This window comes from Lagenorhynchus albirostris, chromosome 12, assembly GCF_949774975.1.
Source record: "Lagenorhynchus albirostris chromosome 12, mLagAlb1.1, whole genome shotgun sequence".
In the NCBI taxonomy this organism is placed as follows: Eukaryota; Metazoa; Chordata; class Mammalia; order Artiodactyla; family Delphinidae; genus Lagenorhynchus; species Lagenorhynchus albirostris.
In genome coordinates this window covers 30,625,186-30,637,511 of record NC_083106.1, presented here as the reverse complement: position 1 = coordinate 30,637,511, position 12,326 = coordinate 30,625,186, and the positions used below count along the sequence as shown (strand labels likewise).

Genomic DNA, 12,326 nt, shown 5'->3' with positions numbered 1-12,326 from the left:
GCAAACCAGAGTGCGTGGTGACCCTGAGAATGAGGGTCAGGAAAGTGTCATGGAGTTGATGACAGATTTAGCAGTATATAGAGATGATTTGAGTTAAAGTCCTGCCCTGTCCCTTAGTAACTGTGGGATCAGCAGCATGTCACTTAACTGTTTTAAACCTCAAGTTTCCTGGTCTCTATAGCTGGAAATTCCAATAGCACCTTCCATGAATATTTGCTGAGAGGTTTCATGAGATAATGCACTAACACTCTTAACAGTAATTGGCTTGTAAAATCCTTTCTCAAAAAAGAAAACAAAAGGCAATCATTGTTATAATAGTACTAAGAAGATTAAACATTTTTCCCAATCCTGTGGGGAAAGTGCTATTATATTTTCTTATTCACTGAAAAAAGATGAGGTTATGTTAGTTAAAAGTTATTCGCTTAAACCTTAAGTCAGTTAAATATACTATATCAATAAAGTGTAGAAAAGTCTAAAAATACAGAAGAATATAAACAATAAAATAAAAATGAACTCCAACTCATTATTCAGAGACAATCACTATTAACCGTACCTTGATATATTTTCTCTTGGTTTTCCATATATGTGACTTTACTATGAAATGCTAATATATTTAAAAACAAAATTGGATTATGCAATATGTATGGGTGTGTATACAGTTTGGCTTTAATTTTTTAACTTTATCATTGTACGGTGATCATCTTCCTATGCCATTGTTCTTTAAAAATATTTCTAAAATTATTTTTTATTGGAGTATAGTTGCTTTACAATGTTGTGTTAGTTTCTACTGTACAGCAAAATGAATCATTTATACATATACATATATTCCCTCTTTTTTGGATTTCCTTCCCATTTAGGTCACCACAGTGCATTAAGTAGAGTTCCCTGTGCTATACAGTATGTTCTCATTAGTTATCTATTTTATACATAGTATCAATAGTGTATATATGTCAATCCCAATTTCCCAATTCCTCCCATCCCCATCCCCTTTCCCCCTTGGTATCCATACATTAGTTCTCTACGTCTGTGTCTCTATTTCTGCTTTGCAAATAAGGTCATCTGTACCATTTTTCTAGATTCCACATATATGCGTTAATATACAATATTTGTTTTTCTCTTTCTGACTTACTTCACTCTGTATGACAGTCTCTAGATCCATCCGCATCTCTACAAATGACCCAATTTCGTTCCTTTTTATGGCCGAGTAATATTCTATTGTATATATGTACCACATCTTCTTTATACATTCCTCTGTTGATGGATATTTAGGTTGCTTAAATATTTTTTAATTGTTATTGAGTATACCTACTTAAGGATATGGTATAATTTTTTTCTTCTATTTAAATTGTAAATAAATAATGTGATGAATATCCTTGTATGTTTCTGGACAAATGCCGAGAAACAGAATTATTAGGTTATAGGGTATGCCCCCTTTAAACTCTCTGGCTACACATTGTCACACTGTTCTCTGGAACACGTGTAACCATTTAGGCTCCTATAGAAGTGTCTGTGGACTCTTCTCCCCAGCACTGGAAATTATCATGAAAACCTTTGCAGTTAAATAATGTTTGAATAATGTTGAAGTTGAACACTTTTTCTCAGGTATTTATTGGCCAGTAGTCTATTTCCCTTTGTAAGGAATATGGTTTAATTTTTTTTTTTTTTTTTTGTCTATAGAAATATAGGGAAGTGGTATTTGGTAAATGTAGTATGGGTGCTGGGCTCTGATATCCTATTTCAAAACCCAGCAATTTCAGAGAAGGAAATTATTTAATTTTTACTTGATTAGGTAATGGTTTGGTTAATTAAGCCTTAATCCATGAAGATAATCTTAACTCCAATTTTTTTTTCCTTAGGTAATTCAAGCCTTACAGTTAGTAGATTACACTTTTGGATTGTTGATGGAAGGCCTAAAGCAGAGAAACTTAGTCAATTGTGTCAATATAATCCTCTTGGCTGACCATGGTATGCTTTCTTTAAAATCATATTTTATCATTGATTAAATCTTATCACTTTGGGGAGCATACAAAAAAATAGAGATTTTTTAAAGTCTATTTCTAGACCTAGAAGCTCTTAAATGAGCAAAGAATGAGCTTTGTAGTAGGCTGTGATGAATAGAGGACTAAAATTTATACTTTTAGTTTAATTATTCTAACATTCACTCTGAAAAATCTATCCATACACTTAATTTTCTATATATTTGGAGTTAGTAGTACTTAACAAGGATGTGGCTGGGCTGTCATCATAAAAAGTGTCTTCTTTTCAGTGAATGATTCATTCATATAGATTGGCTGCAGTTTACTGAATTGGCTAGTTTTACCATGTTCTATATATTTTTTTGGTCATGTGAATAGACTTCTATAAAGTCCTGTCACTCCACATTTCTCTGCTTGAGGGTAGTTCTCCATTTCCGTCAACCTGAATATTAAAAGAAGTGAGACAGACGTCATGCCCTCTTCAACCTCACTTTTAAAGTACTCATTCATTCAACAAATATTTTTTAAGTGCTAACTCAATGCCAAGTATTTTCCTTGATGTGGTGTGGTAGGAAGTACATAAAGCAGAAGTGGACCTTTTCTAGACAGGGCAATCTAGATGGGGTGAGAAGAGGAAAAGGGACACGTCTGCAGAATATTGTTTATATCTTACAACAAGATAATGTGAGACATAGTAATTTATTTTAAGTTTCTAAAATGGTTCCCTAATACTTTGACCCATTGTTTTAAAATTGAAGAAAATATTTTAATGCATATTTTGTTAAAAAATTATAAAATATAAAAATAATAAAATGAATGGTAAAAATAATAAAAATATGGATGGAGTCTGAAGACTCTTCAAATAAAAAAGGTTTAACTACCAATTCTTTTTTAAAGCATATGCTTCTTATAAAATTTAGATAATACACTTATGAAAAGTAAAAATTATCTAGACTTTGTTCTCTTGCTTAATGTATTGTTTTATAAAAATGCATGTTATTTTTTGATTTAAAAATATATCATGTTGCTTTATGTAAAATCAGATGTTATAAAGATTTAATTAGCTTCCTACAGAGAACTTTCTTCTTCGAAATTACTTTAACAGATCTACATTGAACAGATGATCTGTTTATAATTCCTATCTGTTCTTCTCTTATAAACATGATCCTTGTCTTCCACTGCCAGGATTTTCAAGGCCTGCTAATTAGAATAAAATAATTGAGTAAATTGTAAAGGTTCTCAGTCAAACTTGGTTCGAGATCTGTAACATAAAATATCTCCTATTTGATCTGATCAAAGACAACCGATCGTTACCATCTTATACATTCAGTGAATAATTTTTTTTTTTAATTCAGGAATGGATCAGACTTATTGTGACAAAGTAGAATATATGACTAATTATTTTTCCCAAACAAACTTCTACATGTATGGAGGACCTGCCCCCCGCATCAGGACTCTGAATATACCTCATGATTTTTTTACTTGTAAGTATGAAGATGACCACATAAAAAAATAAAGGTAATACTGAAAGCGAATAACGATAGCCTCCTGATTCTGAGGATGCAGGGATTCCCAGGCCCCCTCTTCTCACCTCTTGGGAAGACCACACAGAAGCAAATGAGAAAATCCCATGTTTAATTACAGTCTGTCATTAAAGTCTATGGTAATATCTAATATTGTTAAGTTAAAATATACTCCATTCTTAAACGCTAAAATAATTCTTTGCTTAAAGTACTTTTTTACTTAATTTTACCAGATCACAGTCATTAATAAATGTTTGTGTCAAATTCACCTGAATTGTTTATATTTTTTTGCAGTTGTCAGGTATCAGTTGTAATGTGATTTACTTCTTTTTCTTTTGAAACAGTTAATTCTGAAGAAATTGTTAGGAACCTCAGTGTAAGTATACAGTCTTCTAATACATATGTTTAAATTAATGGATGTCTTTAATCTAAGTTTCAAGAAAGCTATATTCTATATTTTCGAGTCCAAGCCATTTGTAATTTATTTCTTAAACCTCCATCAACTTTATTTTAAATTCCTGTCAGTTGGTTTTACCTTAGCTGTTTTTATTTTGGAGTTGACACCACCATTGGAAATTTGTTTGGGTATCGGAGGCACTGACTCCTGAATTGAATGGGCTGATGTTTCATTCAAAGGAGCTGGGCTAGTGAGCTTCAGGCGGCATCATTTTTCATATTTTTTGTATGATCTAATATTGGAAAACAGTGAAGCACAGATATTATAGATCTTTTTGTACAGGTCAGAAAAATCAACTCCCTTAAGTATAATTGCAACTGCTTTTGATTGGTTCTTGTATCCCAGGTTGTAAGTAAATAAGCAGGACAAATTCCAGATAGCTTAAAGTGGTCGAAATATTAAAATATTTAATATTTTTAATATTAAATGAAATATTTATTTGTTTTATATTATATATAAAACCACCATTATATTAAATGAAATATTTAATATTAATAAAATATTCTTCTATGGTGGTTTTAATGGTTCTATGTTTAAAGTATATTTGCAAATATACATCTATTATATGGATTCATGAGTTTACCATGGCTTGGGATAGGGCTAGATTTATTTATGTATAGGCGATATGCAAACATAGTAAAAACTGTGAGAATGAAATGTGAATCATTGAACGCTGAAAATGTGAATAAGAAAACGCTGGGGAAAGAGTGGTTACTATAACCTGGGACCCACTGCAAGTTTGAAGTAAGAATGAACGCTTGAGCAGAATTCTATAGTGTTAGTCACTCCTTTTGTCTCTTACACCTAATATTCTGATCTTGAGTAAGCATGATGGGTCATCTCACTCCCTACTGGTGAAGGTGGTGAAGGGTGTACCTGGAATGTGCCCATGCTGACTGGAAGGGTAGTGGAGAATTTCCAGCAAATGGACTCTCTAAATCCACATATCATTTTCCCTTTTTTCCATCACCTCATGATCCATATAGCTGCAGTCCTATTGGTGAAATGATGGCAAATGTCTAATAATCCTAGTGGCGCAAAGGGATTGGATACCGCAGGCTTTGGAAATCCATTACATGGCATCACAGATAGGACCAGGCCTGGAGCTGCAGAGCCCTGAGGAACTGGACTATCATTTTATGAAGTAGCCCATTATTCCCAGGGAAAAGTTCCAAGTGGTAGTACAATATTTCCAGGAATGCTGATTTGTGGGCCTATATTGAGCTTATATTGGACAAACATAACCAAACACGAAGTGGCAAGTTCCACACATTCTGGCTGCATGACAGACAGCAGCATCAACTTTGTTCTTAGATAAAAGGACCAAAATTATATCTCAACTCTAGCGTCTTCATCTCAAATTCTCAGATGCAAAGAATAACCCCATACTTCTTCAGAGGTTGGCAGTGTACCACAAGTTTTCTCTGGATTTACTCGGGCTGTACATCCAGTCAGCCAAGTGTGCCTCATCAAATGATCGGCGGTCCTTAAGGGCACATTCTAGTCCCTTGGACCTTTGAGGAAGCTGCATCCTCAGCATCTGCCACAATGTGCTTGCCTGGAAGTTACAAAAATAGCGGCTTAAGAAAGAAGTAATGATAAATGAAAACGTAGAAAAATAAGAAGACTGGAAAAGTAGGCAAGAAAAAAAAAATCTGGCAGAAATATCTGTGCAATAAATAAGTTTCTCTGCCCTTTTTCATTCTATAACTCTCTTCACTCTCCTACTCTCTGTATTTCTTTTAAATTTTTAAAATCAATTTTGTAGTGTCTCTTCTTTTTTATGCAAATTGAACATGAGATAATAGTGACACAGACTTGAAATATTTATGAGATTGTTGAGGCTTAAAATAAATAAGAAACTGAGCAAGTAGAAAACAATTCATTTCCCCTTATCCTTACCTGTATTTTTTTTTTCTGTTGTTTCTCAAAAAAGTCGAGGGAGAAAAAGGTTCTTTGTAGTTCTATTTCTCATTTGCTCACTTTTTTTACATGTATAGATACCAGTATGATTTGCACCTTTACCAAGTTTTTAAATACGCCATCTAGTTAACAGCAGTTATTATTAAGAAATAAAATTTCATTCCAGTTTGTGAAGAGACCCATGAATTTTTCACAAGTGGGAGAACTGGACTAGATTTCAAAAACTATTGACTTGATTTGAAAATTAAGCAAATGTAGGTTATTTAAAGGGTAAATTGAGTCAATTGTGAAGGGATTTTTGGTGCAATTTAACTAATTTAAAAATTTTTTACTCATATTTATTAATGTCTATATAAGACTTTTCATGTATAATTTAGACTCCAAATTTGTAATTGCCACTCTAAATACAAACTTATATTTATTCTCTGTCAAAAAAGGAGGGGAGATTTATGGTGGTTTAATGTATATACACAAGAATAAAACTTCAGACAGCAAACAATATAATTTACATCATATGTTAAATTAGAACTTAAATATTGTTGCCACAATTAAAAACAATATAACTAGAGAATGTGACTACACATAATAAGTTTAATGTTCCTATTTTATTAGCCAGGCTTAAATTCTCTTACTTTTAAAAAGTGTTTAACAAATAATCTTAGGAGATGAAATTGTTGAATTAGTTTGCATATCTTATAGGTGTCATGAAGAAATAATTTACCTCTTTTTCAGTGCCGAAAACCTGATCAGCATTTCACACCCTATTTGACTCCTGATTTGCCAAAACGCCTACACTATGCCAAAAATGTGAGAATTGACAAAGCTCATCTTCTGATGGATCGACAGTGGCAGGCTGTGAGGTCTGTGTGCCTATTAACTTATCTCATAATACTTTTTTTTTTGCGGTACGCGGGCCTCTCACTGCTGTGGCCTCTCCCATTGCGGAGCACAGGCTCCGGACACGCAGGCTCAGCGGCCATGGCTCACGGGCCCAGCCGCTCTGCGGCATGTGGGATCCTCCCGGACCGGGGCACGAACCCGCATCCCCTGCATCGGCAGACGGACTCTCAACCACTGTGCCACCAGGGAAGCCCTCTCGTAATACTTTTAACAGCCATCTTTCATTATAAATTTCCTTGACCTTACCCCGCTATTATGATCACATGAATTTTCCTGAGTATGACAATTTCTTGACCTTTTATATGCTATCTAGCACTTCTGTATTTGAAATGACTGTTACGAGGTTGCCCGTCTTAGCCTACTAATCTTTACAATGTAGATGAGAATGAGGAAGAAGGCTGACTGTCGAGAGATTATCAGAACCAGCACATTCTTAACCACTGAGACCACTGTGGTCTCCTTTAGGTGGCAGACAGGATATAAAGATGGCATCAGTTGTCTCAGAGGCTGGTAATGAGTAATGGATTAGATAGCTCTTTAAGATCTTTGTCATCTTTGTGGTTTTTCTGAAAGAGCATGCTTATGGCTGTAAGGCCAAGCTAACCAATTAGTTGTAACATTTCTTTTTTTCTAGCTATAATTGTGATTCACATTGATCATTGAGCATTTGCAAAATATAAGGCCATTTTGAGAAAATATAAAGCATTCTGAATCATTCTATCCCCAAATAACCAATTAATTAATTGACTCAACAAAATGTTATTGATGCTTGCTATGTGTGTACCAAACCCTGTTCTAGGCATTTGGGATACAGGAATTATTCCTGCCCTCCTTGTCAAATGGAGAAGACTGATAGTACGCCAGTAAACAAATAAATACACACTATCTGGTAGTTTAATTCACATTCCCTATTTTTGTATTTTATTCCAGTATTTTTTCCATATGCATAATTGGATATAAATAGAAGATATGTTTAGTAAAGGAAGAGGAGACAAAGGAAGAGAGGAAGTTGGGCTCTAACATAATAAATGTGTGCAGGATGAGGAAATGGAGATTTGCTAGGGTCTATTCACTGAGATAACAGGAAAGCCAAGCAGGGCACCGCTAGGCCAGAGTGTGCAGTTTAACACGTGGCCACTAGATGACACTAGCCTTTCTTCTTGGAATTGGAGTTTCATAGCCCTTTGGCTTAGTAGGCTGTCCTGTGGGTCAGGACAGCATTCTCTAAAAGAAGATTAAATTACGTGAGATAAATTAAGCTTTACTAACGTTAAATATATAAGATTTTTAGTAGTGTGTGTATGTAATATATAAATGTGAGTGAGTTCTCCAAATATTTACTGTTGAGTATGAGATCAAAGGAGTTAGGAGACCAATGGTGCAAAATGAGAAGGTGCCCATCAGTTCAACAACATGGACTATGGGTTATAGAAGGAGAGCCCAGCCACCAGGATACCTCTGGGTTTCACACATTAATACTCAGTCTCAAATTGTGAGCTTTGTACATGTACTAGCTAGCAGTCAGATGTACATAGAGCAGCAGCCCCAGAGTTCAAGTCCCGGCTCCGCACCTAGTTTGTTGTGAGAACTTGCACAGATAAATATCTCAGGTCTTCAATTGTCTCATCTGTAACACAAGACGAACCTGGTTTTACTATTCTCTTGCTATTCATATACAACGTAAACTAACTTACATCAGAAGAAATGCTGACTACAGCCCCAATCAGAGCAACAGGAAGTCTCATCTGATTAAGTCCTGGGTGTATCCTATCTCCAACCCTTAACACATAAGTCTCAGGCTACCTATTTTCTAAGTTAAAATATGTCATCTTTAGTTATAATGTTCAATATTTGATAACTAGATTACCTTTTCAAATTATAGCAAATTTAGTGTAATCTATTTTCCTCCTTATTTTGCCCTCTATAAAATGTGTTAGATTTTACTAATTTGGGGAAACCCAATTATTTGAAACTAGTTGAAGTAATGTTAAAGTTCCCTTTTAGATAACATGAATAATAGCTTTTTATGTTATTACTGGAAACTGACAAATCATCGGTTTGTCCAGGCACGTTTCTAAGAAATGGAGATAGGCACAGTCCCCACCCGAAGGATCTTCACCCAGGGAGGGAGGATGACAACAGTTATAATCAGGTGTAACAACTGTTGCACTGGGATCAAGTACAAGGCACGAGGAAACAAAGAGTGATTTCACACCCCAGGTGTGGATGCCAGAGAATGTCAGAGAACGCTTCCTCATAGGTGTGATTCCTGCTCTGGGTTTTGAAGGCTCAGGATGGGTTAGGCTAAATGCTGTCACATAAGTGGGTCTCCCTGTGCAGTTGTCTGGTCTGTGCATTGTACAGAGGTACTCAACCAAGGAGACGAGTGGGAGCGGGAATCTAACCCTTGTTCAGCTCACCAAGCCTGGACAGGCTGTGTCTGCAGAGGAGAAGGACGCCTTTTCCTTACTGGAAGGCACCCCTCTGCTTGCCACACCTTGAGCACTGCCAGGCTGTGTCTTCTCAGATTTGCTTCTTTCTCTGCTCAGAGCAGTGGAGCACCTTTTTTTTTAAATTATTTTTTTGTATTTATTTTTGGTTGCATTGGGTCTTTGTTGCTGCGTGTGGACTTTCTCTAGTTGTGGCGAGTGGGGGCTGCTCTTCATTGCGGTGTGCAGGCTTCTCATTGCAGTGGCTTCTCTTGCTGCGGAGCATGGGCTCTAGGCACACGGGCTTCAGTAGTTGTGGCACACAGGCTCAGCAGTTGTGGCTCGCGGGCTCTAGAGCACAGCCTTAGTAGTTGTGGCACACAGGCTCAGTAGCTGTGGCTCGCGGACTCTAGAGTGCAGGCTCAGTAGTTGTGGCACACAGGTTTATTTGCTCCGCGGCATGTGGGATCTTCCCGGACCAGGGTTCGAACCCGTGTCTCCTGCATTGGCAGGCGGATTCTTAACCACTGCGCTACCAGGGAAGTCCCTTTTTATTTTTTTAAGTCAGTAGCAGCTCTGGGGCAAGGAAAGGTAGAAACAGAGGGTCAGGTTTCCAGGCAGAGGGACTAGATTCCATGAATTGCAAGTAGTTCCGTTTTGCTAGAGCACTTAGTGAATGAAGCTGCCTTCATTCAGGTCCTCCTGCATGAAGGACCTTATCTGTCAGGACTAAAGAGTGTGACTTTGTGAAAAGAGTAGGAGACCACTGGGAGATACAAGGTGGCTGGAGGTGAATATATTGGATTTGCATTTCTGAGAGCTCACTCCAGCTGCCATATGGAGGAGGATGGTCAAGCAAGTGGCAGGGAGGCCAGTTAGAAAGATGTGTTGTGACCCAGTCTTCAGCGTGATGACAGCCCCAAGAGAGGCTGTGGAGCTGTAGGGGATGGTAAAACTAGTCAGCACACTTTTGGAAAAGTATGGTGAACTTATGACCCAGATTTTCCAGAATAGTACCAGTTCATTATATTCTGTCTTCCATTTGTACTCATTAAAATATATGTTTCCATTTCCAGCAGGGACATATAGGGTTAAATACAATTAGGGGTGTGTGTATGTGTACGAGTTATGTGGGAAGATTTTGGAGTTCAGAGTCAGGATAACCAATTCAGGTCAGATCTAGCTTAGAATGGTGGCAGTAGAGGAAAGCGAGGGAAATGTGACAGGTACGACAGAGAAAGATAGGACTTGGCACCTAACTGGGTATCAGGAGAGAAGACTTGCTCATTGCCCGTGTGTGTCATGTCCCAGCTGTGGCAGAGGAACGGGGCCTTAATTTTGACTTTATTAATTAGACATGGAGAAGATAAAAGAGATTTGTTCCAAAAGATTTTAGATAGTACTTGGAAGTTGAGCTAAATTATGAAAGATAAAATCAACTCATCTTTTCCAATTGCCAGCTTCCATTTTTCCATATGTAATTTCCAGAGGCAAATTAATGGTTGGAAAGCTTGAATGTGAGCAATTAGAAAAGCAGACTTCTAAAGTTTTCACTTGGAAAGCAATAAAAAAGAGAGGTTTTTCTAACAATATTTTTATCTTTTGCTTCCAAATATGTTTTTGTAATACTAAAGTTTTCTAATGAAGATGGGTTAGGGATTGGAAATATAAAAACAAACCAACAAAAACTAGATTTATCTGAAAACAGAAAGATAAAGGATCAATTTTAGAGAATTTTACCTATGGCTTAGTTCAAAAGACCTTTCCTTTCTCTCATTAATGAATACTCTAGCTTCCCACACAGAATTTAAAACTTAATTATACTCAATCAAATAGCTCCAGTAATCTTGGGGAACCAAATATATATGGAATAAGTATAAAATATCTTTTAGAACAAGTTTTACCTCTTACCATCCATTTTATTGGCATTAACTAAGATGACATGAACTGGCACCTCAGAGTAACTGAACTTAAACCCCCTGTTGAAAGGACTACTCTTGCTTTCCCCATTCTAGGTGGTACTTAGTTTCTCCTTTCTTCCCTCTATTGGGTAGAGTTGAGTGTGGCCTTGTGAGTTTTGTGATTTATTTTTTATTTTGTGATTTATTTTTATTTTTTTATTTAACCTGAGTGAGAATCAGTTATGAATTTTTTAAAAGTTGATTTTTTTTTTTTTTTTTTTTTTTTGTGGTACGCGGGCCTCTCACTGTTGTGGCCTCTCCCGTTGCGGAGCACAGGCGCCGGACGCGCAGGCTCAGCGGCCATGGCTCACGGGCCCAGCTGCTCCGCGACATGTGGGATCTTCCCGGACCGGGGCACGAAGCCGCGTCCCCTGCATCGGCAGGCGGACTCTCAACCACTGCGCCACCAGGGAAGCCCAAAAGTTGATTTTTTAAGACACTAAAGTCCTGCTCTCAATTAAGGTTACAATGTAAAAAACAAAAACTGTGCCTGTGTGTGTGTGAGTGTGTGTGTGTGTGTGTGTGTGTATTTGCCCAGGGCTTGGGAGCTGGGCATTGGGGAAACAAATGAGAGATATTTTTTAAGGCCAACATTTGGAAATATTAGTCATTTTCCCTTTAGGGGCCTAATTTGAACCTGTATAACATTATTGCTTTAAAAAAATCTAGGTTCCTTTATCACTATTTTGTTTTCAAGTATAAAAACTAACTACATATAAAATTGCTAATACTGCTCAATTCAAAGACTAAAATGTGAAAATGTAGGCAAAATACAAATGAATTAAATTTGAAAAGTCTTTCAAGTAATAGAACAACAACCTATGGAAGAAAATCCCAAAAGTTAAAACTAAACTCTGACTTTACAGAATATACTGGCTTTTCCTTCCCAAGTATTATAATTAACTTGCCCTGAGTATTCGCTATTCATATTTTCATATTATTTCCCTAGATATCTCTGACCTAAAATAGGAATTGATATTTTTTCCCAGTTCCAAAGATTTATTTTTAAAGCACTGAAACGCTTAACATAATATATTAATCAAACTACTCTTAATCACACAGACATGGATGTGTAAATGTACAGGTAAGCCCGAAGACAAAGTTTTTAAAAATCAGTGCCTTTGTATATCCTTCTCTTAATATTTAAAAGCCAAATA

At 36.4% G+C, this 12,326-nt stretch overlaps 1 protein-coding gene across 1 annotated transcript in view; it reads left to right on the top strand.

Annotated features, from left to right (window-relative positions):
• ENPP3 (ectonucleotide pyrophosphatase/phosphodiesterase 3) overlaps window positions 1–12,326 on the top strand; it is a 63,197-nt gene that overhangs the window by 25,595 nt on the left and 25,276 nt on the right. The window contains exons 12-15 of the mRNA XM_060167608.1: window positions 1,857–1,965; window positions 3,332–3,460; window positions 3,844–3,875; window positions 6,612–6,739. Coding sequence (XP_060023591.1) covers window positions 1,857–1,965; window positions 3,332–3,460; window positions 3,844–3,875; window positions 6,612–6,739 — 398 coding nt within the window. The remainder of the gene's footprint in view (window positions 1–1,856; window positions 1,966–3,331; window positions 3,461–3,843; window positions 3,876–6,611; window positions 6,740–12,326) is intronic.